This window comes from Vigna umbellata, chromosome 4, assembly GCF_029865625.1.
Source record: "Vigna umbellata cultivar VRB3 chromosome 4, Vumbellata_1.0, whole genome shotgun sequence".
NCBI lineage: Eukaryota > Viridiplantae > Streptophyta > Magnoliopsida > Fabales > Fabaceae > Vigna > Vigna umbellata.
The window spans coordinates 58,722,348-58,737,992 of record NC_142168.1 but is presented as its reverse complement, the minus strand read 5'-3'; the positions used below and the strand labels follow the sequence as shown (position 1 = coordinate 58,737,992).

At 39.8% G+C, this 15,645-nt stretch overlaps 1 protein-coding gene across 3 annotated transcripts; it reads left to right on the top strand.

The window, feature by feature from the left end:
- Positions 1–727: 727 nt before the first annotated feature.
- Positions 728–15,213, top strand: LOC148200707 (DEAD-box ATP-dependent RNA helicase 53, mitochondrial-like). 3 transcript variants are annotated; one of them, XR_015785886.1, is made up of 8 exons: positions 728–1,184; positions 2,096–2,223; positions 2,370–2,781; positions 4,428–4,526; positions 4,713–4,937; positions 5,356–5,517; positions 14,201–14,708; positions 14,899–15,213. XR_015785886.1 is itself a non-coding variant. In XM_088112534.1 (7 exons), exons 1-7 carry the CDS (start codon positions 831–833, stop codon positions 14,609–14,611), a joined length of 1,791 nt encoding a protein of 596 aa, XP_087968660.1. In that variant the 5' UTR covers positions 728–830; the 3' UTR covers positions 14,612–15,213. The 3 variants fall into 3 exon arrangements, 1 of the variants encoding a protein (XP_087968660.1); XR_015785885.1 differs by having other exon boundaries at positions 14,892–15,213; XM_088112534.1 differs by having other exon boundaries at positions 14,201–15,213.
- Positions 15,214–15,645: the final 432 nt, after the last annotated feature.

Here is a 15,645-nt window from a genome sequence, read left to right as displayed (position 1 = left end):
TATAAAACAAATTCAAATTCGTTAATACTAGAGTATTCTTAACTTACTGTTTCTTTTATCATCATTCTTAACTTACTGTGAAATAACTTACGTTAAATATTTTTTTATAATGTTTTTAAAAACTATGTTTCAGTTAAATTATATATAATTTATTTTGTCTTTAAAATCAGAACACGAAGATTATATTATAATCTATTACGAATTACGAATTACGAATTACGAATTATATTATAATCTATTACGAATTACGAAAGTCCCATTCTCATCTAACAAACATGTAAATGTTGTTTGTTCTGCATAACTTTCCCTTATTAGATAAAGAAAATTGTTATATTTTTAAATATTTACTTTAAAATGAAATATTTTTTTTTAAATTATATAAAATAAGTATTTAACATTTAAACTTTTTATCAATAAATAATCCTAAAAAGTTTAACAATAAAATATAATGACAAGATTTATTTGTATATTAATATAAACATTTTATTCTTTTAAAAGTTAAATTAACATAAATCAAATTATTCATTTATCCATAGACTAATAATTTTTAACATCTGTGAATCTTTCTTCCTTTGTAATCTTTTTCTTACAAAGTAATTATCTGTTATATACTAATATTAAATTTAATATTGAGGTTTTTCTGTAGTGTTCTGGTGAAGCATAAGCTGTGTAGACTCGTCCGCACAGGATTTCCACCCTAAAACCCTGAAACATAAAACCCTTTTTCTCAAAAACTTTCAGGGTTTATCACAGTCGCATTCTCAAAACCTTTCTCAATCGGAAGAACAAAACCCTAAACCTCAATATCTTCACCAGTCAGTGTCATCAACATGGCGACTTTGATCCTCAGAAGATCCTCCTCTGTAATCTCGCGCCGCTTCTTCGCCACTCTCGCCACCGTCGAATCGCTTCCGCGCCACAGCGGGCTCGCAGCTGTCCGGCACGGTGGCTCCAACGACGGAGTTGGAATCAGATCCTTGCATGCGATATCCGGACCGTTGAACTTCCGCTCGTCGCCGGTTTCTTGCACGGCGCAGCTCGCCGTGGAACGCGACTACTCCAACGAAGAGGTAGGTTCCGGCACGAACTGCGACGAAGGACTCGAGATCGCGAAGCTCGGGATCTCGACGGAGATCGTGGATGCCTTGGCCAAGAAAGGGATCGCAAAGCTGTTTCCTATCCAGGTAAACGTCGATTACTGTTGTTTTCAGTTTTCTTTACAATTTGTTTTTTTTCGGGTTTTAGGTTTTTTGCTTCGTTAATTAATGTTGTGAGGTTCGTATTTGGTTTGTAGTTAGGTGAAGGGAAATGGTAAATAACTTCAAACCGGTTGTCTGAAAATTTTACGAAATCAGTTTACTAGTTTAGTTGTATTGTAGCAACTAGAAGTTTTTCGTATATTGTAAGGACATTTTAAAATTTGAATATTTAAAAAAAATGTAAAACAAAATATCATTTACTAAATAGGGGTGAAATTAAGCACGTAACAGAAGTTATTATTTTTTTATTATTATAAATAGTGAATCTTCTATTAAAACAGAAGACTCATGGTCATGTGTTGATAAAAGGAACAGTCATTCATGGAGTTGTTGGCACTTGCATTTTATGCTACGAAACTATCTAATAATGAGTTATTTATTAGATCTAATAAAATTTAGAGAGATAAAACTTTTGATATCGAGGAGGACATTATGTAATAAATTATTTAGATGAAGACATTTTATTTCTGGATATATGAATTTGATATAGAGACAAATATATTTAATTTGTTATGGTATGTCAAATGACTCTTGAACATACACTTGTTGTACAATGAACACTCAAATTTATAATAATTATTATTATTACTTTTGCCATTATACATGGAGAAATAATTTGACTTACATTCAGGTAATTTGTTTGAATTTTACATAGTTTGGTTGAAACAGAAGACAAATGTGTGTGTTCATAGGGCGTGAGCTCATGTATTATTATTAGAAACCTGTGGTGCAAGGAACTGATTTGAGTTCGGATAATATATTTTATATTTAAATACATGTTGACAAAATTTATTATATTTGATCTTGAGGTGCTCAATTATTTATTGTTGTTGTAGAGAGCTGTGCTGGAACCTGCAATGCAGGGACGTGATATGATTGGTCGAGCTAGGACAGGAACTGGGAAAACTCTTGCATTTGGGATACCCATCTTAGACAGGATTATTCAGCTAAATGCTAAGCATGGGTACTTTATATTAGTTACACTTACATTTTACTTCTACTTGAATCTGTAGCCTTGTTTTTCTGCTGGAAGGAGGATTAGGTAATGGTCCTGTGTCTAATCTTATTCGTTTCTTCAAATAAACAAAGTTTTGTCTTTGATCATTGCAGGCGAGGAAAAGATCCTTTGGCTATGGTTTTGGCTCCTACTAGAGAACTTGCACGGCAGGTTGAGAAGGAATTCAATGAGGCTGCACCTAACCTGGACACGATCTGTCTTTATGGGGGTATGCCCATCCAACAACAAATGAGGCAGCTTAATTATGGTGTAGATATTGTAGTAGGCACACCTGGTCGAATTATTGATCTTCTCAATAGGAGGGCACTGAATTTAAAGGATGTGAAATTTGTTGTTCTTGATGAAGCTGATCAGATGCTTCAAGTAGGGTTTCAAGAAGCTGTGGAGAACATCTTGGAGAATTTGTCTCCAAATCGTCAGACTCTTATGTTCTCAGCAACAATGCCATCTTGGATAAAGAGTATTACCCGCAATTACCTAAACAACCCCCTTACCATTGATCTCGTAAGTATACACATCTATTTTAGGCACCAGTAAGAAATGTTAATCAAGTTTTTAAATGTCATTTCTGTTGAAATTATGCAAAGTCAGGCTAACGAATTTTTCAAATTTCATGTCTGTTGGAATTATGCCTAATCTAGTATGACATGGGCCAAAGAGAGTTTTGAGGAGAAATTAGAAGATACCTACAAATTTAATCAATGGAATCTTCTAAAGCTGAGGATTTTATGATCTATGAGGAAATAAATTTCAATACGTAAAAATCTTCTCGCACAAAACTAGGGTTGGAGTGATTTCTGATAGAACAACTGGCTGTAGAAGAGGGAGGGTTGAATAGAGCCTTAGACTCTTTTCACACAGTTCTAGACTAGACTATCTAGTAAACATAAATCAAGTGCACAAAATATTTTATACTAGTTCATCCCAACTCACGGACTATGTTCATTTCTGTCTTAAATACATTGTTTAAGAGGTTTAACTAATCAATTAAATGTCCAGTTCTGTCTTAAATACATTGTTTAAGAGGTTTCACTAATCAATTAAATGATTACAACGACTACACAAACATCTTTGGTTACACCTTCTTAATCTGCTTAAGAACTTTCAAGCATAAAGAAAAACACTCTTAGAGATTGTACATTTTAAACTCACTTGGGAAAACATCATAGTGTGAAGAATTTACAAGATTTCTTGTAGGTTGTGAGAAATCTTGTAAATTCTTTAGCGGGAACAAAACACGTTAGAAGGTTTATATAATACAATTTCATAACACCTACACTGTTTGTTATTATCAAATGGTCTATATGTATTAGACTATCCGACATAGGATTCAAGGTAAAATTATCGTATGCAGAAAACTCATGAAAAGAGCTACAACTTGTCGTGTCTAATTGTGATAGTGATGAAATACAAAGACAGGATATAATCTTTAAGGGCTAGCTGCCATTAATAGCCTTTGAGTTACAGAACTAAGAATCTCTCTATCCTAGGAATTTGCAGAACAGAAAGGCCCTAAAATTATTTTGGAAAATCGAAACAAGTCAATTTTTGAGGGAACTAAGGCTGTTTATATCCCATATGAACAATCATTCTAGCATGGCTATTTATTGTGGATATACCCAACACATTAAACAATAGTTTTTTCAATGCAACTGGGATAAATACATGTACTGGTCTCCACAAGTTGGACTGTAGACTGTTCTGTATCCCTAAAATTGAAGTGCAGAGTCAGGCCTGTAGTAAAAGTTGTAGATTAACTAGGGTAATTTTTGAGCAAGAAATTTTATGCATATAGATGCCATAAATATTATGTGTATAAGCAGGTGCAAGTAGATGTGTTCTCAACCTTCAGAAGAAATTGTAGCTTTCTATATTTGTGCCTGTATAACTATTTTTCTATGACATGTTTATATAAATTAAACAGTGGTTCTATATAAGTTGAAACCTTAAATATGATTGTAGAAGGTATTATATAGAATTTTGGAATTCATACCACAGCATGAGATCTTTGTTCAGTTTTGCACATTTTTTTCATGAATTTTACTTTTACTTTGTAAGGAGGAAGAAGAAATAAGAACGTTTGAGATTAACTTGCAGAATCCTTATTGCTGATTTGTAATTCTCTACTTGGGAACTTATTGGTGCTGTAGGTTGGAGATTCTGATCAGAAGTTGGCAGATGGAATTTCACTGTACTCTATTGCGTCTGATGTGCGCACTAAAGCAGGGATTCTTGCACCCCTGATAACAGTATGACTTCAGATTCAATCTTTTCTCCCTAAGTTTGTATCAGCTGTAATTAGTGATATCATTGATATTTTATTATAAGAATCTGTTTTACAATTTTATATATTTTACTAAAATGATTGCAACTCAGTATGTTTGGTTCTTAGGCAGGCTTCTGTATGCCTTTCCTAATTGTATATACTTTGGTAGGAACATGCCAATGGAGGAAAGTGTATTGTTTTCACTCAAACCAAACGTGATGCTGATAGATTATCATATGTAATGGCTAAAAGCCTTAAATGTGAGGCTTTGCATGGAGATATTTCACAAACTCAGAGGGAAAGAACTCTTGCTGGTTTCAGAAACAACCATTTCAATGTTTTAGTGGCAACCGATGTTGCATCACGGGGCCTTGACGTTCCAAATGTAGATCTTGTAAGTTTTATTTTACTAAACATTATGTTTGAAATTGTTGTATTATCCTTGGTTTTTGGTAGTTGATTAAGGTTCAAGAAAAGCTCATACATTCTATGTGGTAGTTCTTCCTTTATTGTTGTTGAATAAATTGGGGGAGGGGGGACATGATCATGTTTATCATATTATAATTGTTTGATTCCCTAAATTTTGAGTTTGAGGGGAAATTACTGTGTGATGTTTCCTTTCTAAATGTTTGTCTTCACTATTACCTGTCTGTATTGTATTACTTTTTCTTTTTCACTATTGATTGCTTGTCTGTGTATCTTATTCACTCTTATCTTTTATGCCTTACTGTAATATATGTGTATATGCCAACACATTTACATACACTGTTATTCAATCTATTTATACATTTTGACTTGGTTTTCTCATACAGGTGATACATTATGATCTTCCCAGTTCATCAGAGATATTTGTTCACAGATCTGGACGAACAGGCCGTGCTGGGAAGAAAGGAGCTGCCATTCTTATTTACTCAGAAGATCAATTCAGGACTGTAAGGACTATTGAGCGTGATGTTGGATGCAAATTTACTGAGGTGATTTGCTTCTTCTTTTCCATATTGTAGCTTTCTTTGTTTATATTATTCTAGTCCTTGCGGCACCAAGAAGGGTAGCCTATTCTCTTTCCATAGATCCAATCCAGTTCACCAAAAAGGTCATTGGAATGTGGTACCTCTCTAAGTTAGGGAGCTTTGTGGTGATATCTTCCTAGTTTGTGACTGAGTTGTGAAAGACTGTCTTTAACGTACCTAGGTTTTCCACTATCACTGGGTCTTAAGTACTAAAGCTCGAGTTGGTGCAAAACTATGTTCAGCAAGCAAACTACTGTCCCTGCACACAGCAAGTGTGGAGTGCTACCCGTTAATCTATGGTAGCTTATACGGGATGTTATCTTGATGCACCCAAAGGATTATAAATTATAATATATATGATAGGTTTCTGAATTGGAAACCTATCTAATTCGCACTATCACACACAAAACAAACAGAAAAAGAGTATGAACTGTATATTTTTGTATAACTGCACAGCCACACCCACCAAGAGAGCCAAGTTTCTCTCTCCACAGGATAGGAATAATCCTGTCTATACACGAATACAATTCAAAAGGTGTCCAATATCAGAATACAATAGCTCTTTTATAGGAGCTTTATTTCCCGCCCAAAAACTAATACAGTTATAACTACCTAACGCTTCTCCCCCGCTGATAGGTTCTTTTAATCAAGAACCTAAGAATAATGCTAGAAACACCACACAGGACAAGTTCTCTGAATTATACAGCCTCCTTTTATTGCCAAAGAATCAAGAAGAATGGTGAATACAAGATACTCAGAGAGCTTAACCTCTCCCCAAAGAACTACAAGAGTTCTTGCACAATCAATAAGACTCCAAAACTACTGACATACACTCGTTTCCCCCCTTTTATACCAACTACTAACAGAATTAACAGAAACCCATTTCCCCATTTCCTAACTGCCTTGGCAGTTAGGCTCATTGCCTTTACCTCTTCTCCTATATACAATTAACTCCCTAACATTACTCCCCTCTCCTCCAACAACCTTGTCCCCAAGGTTGAACTCTGGATATTGCTCTTGTATAGTCGCCTGATCTTCCCATGTTGCACTCTCTTGTCCCCCTTCTTGCCATTCTATCAATACCTCAGGTATTTCCTCTGTCCCCAGCCGTCGAATCCTTTTGTCCAATACCTTCGCTGGCCAAAACATGGGCCCATCTGCTTGTAGCTCCGCTGGAAGTTCCTTTTCAACTCGCTTCTCCCCCACCGCTTTCTTCAGTTGGGAAACGTGGAATACGGAGTGTATTCTGGCTGCCTCTGGTAATTGCAAACGAAAAGCTACCTTCCCCACTTGCTGTAACACCTCAAAAGGACCATAATACCGTGCCGATAGCTTCGGATGCAACCGAGTTGGCATGGAAGACTGTCTATGGGGTCTAATCTTCAAGTAGACCCAATCTCCTATCTGAATGTCTGCTTCTTTCCTTTTCTTATTCGCCTGATTAATCATCGCTTCCTACGCTTGCCTTAAATGCACCTTGAGCTGTTTCAAAGCCTCGTCCCTTGTCATCAAATCCTGAACCACCGACTCCACCACTGTCTCACCTGGGATAAAACGGCTCAAAGCTGGTGGAGCTCTTCCATAAACGATTTCAAAAGGGGAGCATCTTGCGGCACTTTGGTAACTGGTATTATACCAGTATTCAGCCCAAGGGAGCATTAACTTCCAACTCTTCGGCTGTTCTGAGCAAAAACACCTCAAATACCCTTCCAAAATTCTATTCACAACTTCCGTTTGGCCATCCGTCTCAGGATGGTATGCCGTGCTCATACTAAGTTGGGTACCCTGCATCTGGAAGAGTTCTTTCCAGAACACGCTCAAAAACAAGGGGTCTCTATCGCTGACTACTGACATAGGAATTCCGTGTAATCTAACTATTTGTTGGACAAACCTTTCTGCAACCGTACGGGCTGAATACGGGTGTTTCAACGCTATAAAGTGACTGTACTTACTCATCCTGTCAACTACTACCAAGATTGCATCAAACCCGTGTGATTTGGGTAGCTTTACAATGAAATCTAGACTTATCTCTTCCCAAATGGCTTGTGGAATCGGTAGTGGTTGCAAAAGACCCTGAGGGGAGGCAGCTAAGTACTTATGCTGCTGACAAATCACACAACCCGCGACGAACTCTGTCACTGTTTTCTTCATCCCTGGCCAATATAATGATTGTGCAATTTTTCGGTAGGTGCGAAACACTCCAGAATGGCCCCCTGTACTCGTCACATGAAACTCTGCTAGAAGCTTTGGAATCCAATTTGATTTAGCGAACAAAACCAACCTTCCTTTATAGTGAAGGCGGTCATTCTCCAACGTATATGCGTCGTGGCTAGTTGGATCCCCCTTAAGGTCCTCCATTATCTTCCGAAGCGCAACATCTTCTTCCACTTCTTTCAAAACCTCTTGGAAATCATGCCAATAAGGCCTGGAGATGACTCGTAGTTCTCCTTCCTCCATACCACCTTCTTCTCTCCGGGATAAAGCATCTGCTACCTTGTTCGAGCTTCCCAACTTATAAACTATCTCAAAATCATACCCCATCAACTTGGCTATCCAATTTTGTTGACTGTGCGTTGTTATTCTCTGTTCCAGCAAATATTTGAGGCTGCGCTGATCAGTAAAAACCACAAACCTCCTCCCCAGAAGATAGGGCCTCCAATGTTGGATGGCCATGACCAACGCCATCAGCTCCTTCTCGTATATGGATTTAGTACGCGACCCCTCAGACAGCGCCCTGCTAAAGAAAGCAATGGGCTTCTTATTTTGCATCAACACAACTCCCACACCACTCCCAGAAGCATCACACTCCACGTGAAATTCTTGTGTAAAATCGGGCAACGTCAGTACCGGTGCAGACGTCATCGCAACTTTCAGAGTTTCCATGGCTGTCCTGGCTCTCTCCGACCACTCAAACTTCCCCTTTTTCAACAATTCCGTGAGGGGTCTCGCTAACTCCCCATATCCTTGCACAAACCTCCTATAATACCCCGTTAAGCCCAGAAATCCCCTCAATGCTTTCAGATTCCGGGGCTCTTCCCATTCCAGCACTGCCTTCACCTTATCTCGATCCATCTCTACTCCTTGCTCCGAGATCTGATGTCCCAAGTATTGAATTCTCCGTTTCCCAAACTCACATTTTTTTGGATTGGCCACCCAAACATGTTGTTCCAGTAGCTGCAGCACCAAATTTAAATGGTGGAGATGTTCTTCCCATGAGGAGCTGTATACCAAGATGTCATAAAAAAAAACGAGCACCCATTTCCTCAAGTAGGGCGCCATTAATCTGTTCATGGCACTTTGGAATGTCGCTGGCGCATTCATTAACCCGAAAGGCATCACCAAAAATTCAAACAAGCCCTGGTGAGTTCTGAAAGCCGTCTTGTGGATATCCTCTTCCCCCATCCGTATCTGATGATACCCCGCCTTTAGGTCCAACTTAGAGAAGAACCTGGCACCCTTAAGCTCATCCAATAGTTCTTCAATCACCGGAATAGGGAACTTATCCGGTACAGTGGCTTTGTTCAATGCCCGGTAGTCTACTCAGAACCTCCAGCTTCCATCTTTTTTTTTCACCAAAATTACCGGGCTGGAAAACGGACTCTGACTCGGCCGAATGATGCCCGCTCGCAGCATATCCGCTACCTGTTTCTCCAGCTCTTCTTTCATGAAAAAAGGATACCTATAAGGTCTTACGTTTATAGGGTTTGTGCCCTCCTTAAGCACTATTCGGTGCTGCGCATCACGTGAAGGTGGTAATCCACCTCCCTCCTGAAACACCTTGTAATGGGCATGCAGAACTGCTCTGATTTCTGCCTGCTGCTGCTCCGTCAAATCATCCATCCCGTCACCGTCTACCCTGGGTTCCACTATGCACATTTCCCAAACCAAGAACCATGACTCAGCATCTGTGATCCTTGCTAGTGCGCCTGGCTCTACCAGCTGTCGAGCCAGGGCTGGATCGCCGATAATCTTCATCTTCTCGCCATCCACTACATATTGCATGGACATCTCCCTCCAGTTAACAACCACTTCCCCCAATTTTGCCAACCACGCAATACCCAATATCAAATCGACTCCTCCTAGTTCAAACACATGCATGGCTTCCTCCACCGTCACCTTTCCCAGCTTCAATTCCACCTTCTCACACCTTCCGCTCGTCCATCTCTTACACCCGTCACCCAGACTCACGGCGTAGGAGGGTGTTTCTACCATCGGAAGTCCCAGTTCCTCCACCAGTTTTCTGCTAATGAAGTTAGGCTGGCTCCGCTGTCAATCAAGACTACCACGCGTCTTCCTCCTATCAGCCCGGTCAACTTCATGGTCTTGGGAGGTGTCAGACCCTCCGCTGAACATGCTGAGAGCTCCATGGGTTTCACCTCCAGGTTAGCGCTTTCCTCCAACTCCCCTTCCTCATCTTCCGCGAGTAACAGTACTCGTAACCCCCTTTCCGCACATCGGTGACCCGGTGCAAACGGACCTCCGCATCGGAAACATCTCCCCTCTTCCTGCCTCTTTAGAAACTCTGGGTAGGGCAAGTTTCTAACCATCCGATTCTTGTTTTCTCCTCCGGTCGTGTTATTACCCTTCGCATTGGTGCTATTCGCCACTGCCGAACCGTCTCTTCTGGCCGGGCCCACTCCGTCTGTCCCGTCGATCCTTGTCGCGAAACTGCGATCTCCCTCAGCCCTTACGATCGACGCCGAGGTTCGCGTACCCGCGTGAGTCGCCTTGATCCCATTCCACGCTCCTCCGCCTCCACGGTTTATGGCGTCCTCCACGTCTCTCGCCACCCTAATCGCAACCATCAAGTCTGGGGGACCCTGGATTCTGACCTGGCCCTTAATGTCTTCCCGCAACCCCGCCAAGAAGAAACCCAGAATCAACTCCTCCGACAGGCCCTGGGTCTGACCCAGTAACATCTCGAAACTCCTTACAAACTCTTCAAGCGTTCCCTCCTGTCTCATAGTGGCCATTTGTTCGTAGACCGTCCCCCTGGACCCACCACCGAAGCGATTAATCAACCCCATCTTCAAACCCATCCATGTCCGGTTCTTGGTTTTCTCCCGCCAATACTTGAACCAATAACTCGCGCTCCCCTCCATGCTAATGTAAGCGAGTTCCACTTTGTCCTCCTCAGCCACTTTCTGGATTTTGAAAAATCTTTCGGCTCGATTAATCCAGATGTATGGGTCTCTGCCTTCAAAGGATGGCAATTCCACTTTCTTCCTCCAATTGTGCGATATTCCCCCAGTATCACCTCTCCCCTGATTATCATTCACTGAACTGCTGCTTCCCTCAGAACCACCCCCTTGATGGTTTGCACCCCCACTCATCAATCTCATCATTTGTTGCAAATCGCGTCTGATTGCCGCGGTCTCCTCTTTAATTCCCTCCACTGTGATCTCCAAGTTATCCAGTCTTCCCTCCGTCTCGCTACCCATCACTGGTTCTCCTCCTATCGGATCCGGCAGGTCGGACCAAATGATAGGTTCTTTTAATCAAGAACCTAAGAATAACGCTAGAAACACCACACAGGACATGTTCTCTGAATTATACAGCCTCCTTTTATTGCCAAAGAATCAAGAAGAATGGTGAATACAAGATACTCAGAGAGCTTAACCTCTCCCCAAAGAACTACAAGAGTTCTTGCACAATCAATAAGACTCCAAAACTACTGACATACACTCGCTTCCCCCCTTTTATACCAACTATTAACAGAATTAACAGAAACCCATTTCCCCATTTCCTAACTGCCTTGGCAGTTAGGCTCATTGCCTTTACCTCTTCTCCTATATACAATTAACTCCCTAACACCCGCTTTATTCCCTTTTCTCTTTCTTTCATAAACTATCCATTTCCTTTCCCTTTTCTCTTTCTTTCATAAACTATCCATTTCCTATCATTACCCACAGCCTGATGTGCAACCTTGTCCTCAAGGTTGAAGTCTGGGAATTGTTCCTAGATAGTTAGCACATCCTCTCATGTTGCTCCTCTCATGTTGCTGCCTTACTATCTATTATAGTTGGAACTTTGTGAGCCACAGTTATGACTGTGCATTGTGCAAATTCTTGTCTTATCACTTGTTGTAAAATGGCATCTGTTGCAGAGTCAATAGACGCAGTAATTTCATCTAGGACAAGTATTCTGTTTCTCTTAAGTAGTACTCTACCAAGGTAAAACAGTTGGCACTGTCCCAAACTCCAATTTCCCCCTTCGTCCCTCCCAGAAGAGTCCAAGAGACCTGGTAGCTTGCCAGACTGTGTCCTTTAGCCGACATTTCTCTATAACCTTCTATATTTCATCATCTTCATAGAAGCCCAGTGGGTCCACGTTGGTCCTAATGCTGCCCTTGAAAAGAGTTGGTTCTTGAGGGGTGATGCTTAGTTTCGTTCTCAAATCCCTTAACCCCATCAAGCATATGTTATCCCATCTATTAGAATATCACCTCTTGAAGGTTCAACTAAGCAAAACAAAGCACTGATAAGTGTATTTTTGCCACTTCCAGTCCTCCCAACAACTCCCACTCTACTCCCTTCTAGAAACGTACAGTTTATACCCTTGAGAACTAATTGAGCATTTGGACGATATCTAATCTCTAGGGCTCGAAGATCGATCCTACCCTTGGAAGGCCATGAAGATGAAGGTCTGTGATCCTCCACAAGGGCAGGAGGCTCTGATGGAATGTGAATGAATTGCTTGATTCTTTCAGCAGAGATGATATGGTCAGACAACATGCTATACATCCTACTCCAGAATACTTGGGATTCTTTCAATGTCAACGCATAAGAAAGAGACAATCCCACAAGACCCGATGATACAAATTCCCTGGGAAGTAGAATAAGTAATGCAGCTGCTGTGAATACTGCCACGTTTTGAAATATTTCAATCCTTAAAATTGACCATTTCGTGGCCACATTGGCGTGAAAGAACACTGCTGCATCCATGTCCACAAGCTTTAGGTAGTTGTTGAAAAATCTGTTCACCATGTTCAATGCTCTTATAGTAACCACCCCAAGTGATGTCTCGGCAGTAAAATTCATGACAGGAGCTTTTGGGGTTCCATTGATCCTCATCGATTTCCTTGAAGAGGCTTGATTATATCCATCTATTGTGAACATGATTCGGTGGATTATATTTTGGACTGGAGGTAGGTCCCTGGCTCATTAAAAACTTCTCCCAAAACCGACAACAACTGCTGCAACTTCTCTGTTTGGACCCCTGTTAAGTCTGGACTATTTTCTGCGGTCTCTGGGTTTATCTCTGCCTTTCCCAAAGTCCAAACCAAAGTCACCACCTCCACCGGGTTTATCTCTGCCTTTCCCAAAGTCCAAACCAAAGTCGCCACCTTCACTGCTTTCGTTTTCATCAATGCTTTCGGTGCCACTATTTTTCGTGCCAAGGTGGGGTCCCCGTTTATTGTTACCACTTTTTCCCCCTGTTTGTAAACCATCTTTAATTCTCCCCAATTAATGGTCACTGTCCTGAATTGGAAACCTATCTAATTCGCACTATCACACACAAAACAAACAGAAAAAGAGTATGAACTGTATATTTTTGTATAACTGCACAGCCACAACCACCATGAGAGCCAGGTTTCTCTCTCCACAAGATAGGAATAATCCGGTCTATACACGAATACAATTCAAAAGGTGTCCAATATCATAATACAATAGCTCTTTTATAGGAGCTTTATTTCCTGCCCAAAAACTAATACAGTTATAACTACCTAACGCTTCTCCCCCGTTTTATTCCCGTTTCTCTTTCTTTCATAAACTATCCATTTCCTATCAATATATGTAAATGTGAATCCATGTTCAACTATCAAGAGGGTCTATTTGACCTTTGATGAGATCGAGCAGGGAGGGGAGAAAGCTGCAAATTCAGACTAAAATACCTCAAATCATTAAAGGGTGATGGCAAATGGATAAGACATTAAGTTTTGGTATTTGATACTGGAATGCTGACTCACATTTCCTAATCACTAAATTCTATCAAATTTCATTCTCAATTATGGATATACATCCGTGGCTCTAGCTTTGGTTTAATTAGAAACTAATATTGAAATATAAGTTAAAGCTTGTTTTTAACCTGTTAGTTTTATGTTCTTGGTTCATGAAGGGTAAAATGTTAAGCGAAAGTAAATGTGACAACATGAATTCTGATCTAAAACTGAGTTCATGGGAAATATCTGATGAGAAAGCCTACAGTTCTTTGTTTATTGAATAATGAGTAAGAGGAAGGTGAATCTGTTGTGTCAATTTTGGTAGTGGAAATAACTGTCCTCGCTTTATGTACATCTTTAAAAGTTTTTGTCGGCATATTCTTAGTAACTAATAACGGAGTGGCAGGAATTTTTTTTTTACGGATTTTCATTTTAACTAAATCGGATGAATAGAAAATTGAGTTATTGTGAGACTGATAGTGCTTGGATGTTTTTTTTGTTTTTTTTTTAACTGTCGTGTTACCATGTATTCTACCTGTGCACATATTTGATCTTCAAAACGTGAAAGGCCAAATCCTTCGGCTATAATTATTTATCTTGCCCTTGAAATTCTTTAACCCTTCATACGATTTTATATTATAGGTTACATTTATGTTGTATAATGATTAACTGCTCATATCTTATTCCAATATTCTTGTTTATCAGCTAGCAAAGATTAATGTTCAGAGTGGATCAGCAGACATGTTTGGTGGATGGAGTGGTGGTCGATTTGGTTCTTCAGGAGGTATGAGGGATCGTCAATCTGGAGGTACAGGTTTTGGTCGCAGTCCTGGATTTGGCCGATCTAGCTATGGAAATTCCAGTTCTGGCAGTTATAGTAACTCCGGGTTTGGCCGATCTAGCCATGGAAATTCCAGTGAAACAGGAAGGTTTGGAGGACCAAAGTCTAGCCATTTTGGCAGCCCTGGTTCAAGTCTATCAGGAGGGGGTTTGGGTGGTAGCTTTGATCGATCTGGTGGATTTGGTAGCTCAGATCGATCTGGTGGATTTGGTAGCTCAAATCGATCTGGTGGTTTTGGATGGGCTCAATCTGGTGGTTTTGGTGATAGGAAGTGAAGCCAGAATAGCACATGGCGTGGTTTCGGTGCTTTTGGGGATAGCCTAAATAGTAATAGTTACAATAGAGGAAAGGCTTTTTAACTTCATCAACTTGGTAAGTAGATCCATCTTCATTTCTTGTTTAGTTTTTGCCTCTTGTAAAGTTAGTTTACTGTCTTTATCTAAATGTTATCTTGTCAATTTCCCCGTATCTTAGAGATGGAAAATGTAATATGGAATAAGAATAAATAATACATTCTATTTTGGGAGGCATTTCAGTATTTTCTCTCGTGACTAGTCTTCAGGTAAAACTCAGCTCTATTTAGTCCCTCCCGCCATAGCAAAAACCTTTATCATCTCCATGTTCCAGCTTCTGCCTATCATAGCGAAGGCCTTGGAAGTTTTGTAGCAGCTGCTCCAATTTTGTGTAATGCGTTCTTCAAAATTCATAATGGTCAAAGATAGAAAATTTTCGAAACAGGTAGGTGGTCTCCTGTTTATATCATCTCAATGTTTTGATACAATGAATTTCTCATATTGTAACTCATTATAACTATTGTAATATTAATACATTAATATATTATCAACAATCAGTCTGCTTTTAGTTGCATTGTGGGCTACTTACCGGAATGTATGAAGTATTATTCAACAGCATCATGTTTGATTACAGAGCACCCAAAAAAGTGATTTATTGCATTAGGCACAAAAATTGCTGAACTTCATTGAATTATAAGGAACTCTGTTGCTAAATGGGTGATCCAATTTGATGCTCAACAAATGCCTATAACTTATTGGTAGTTACGTACTATTTCTTGCCGTTTTCCATTTGCGTCTTAAACTTATTATTTTAGAGCTATTTTTATCATTATGTTGTCTGTGGTGGATAAAATGGATAAAATTTGAAGTTGAGGAGGTAATGAAGTCGATGGTAGGTTTGAAAGTTACCAAGGTTTTATGTTCTACGAAGACATTGTATTTGCGTCGAGACAGAAAGATAGTATATGCTTGGAGAAGGAGAAGGGCAATACTTTTACTTGTAAAATTGTATAAAT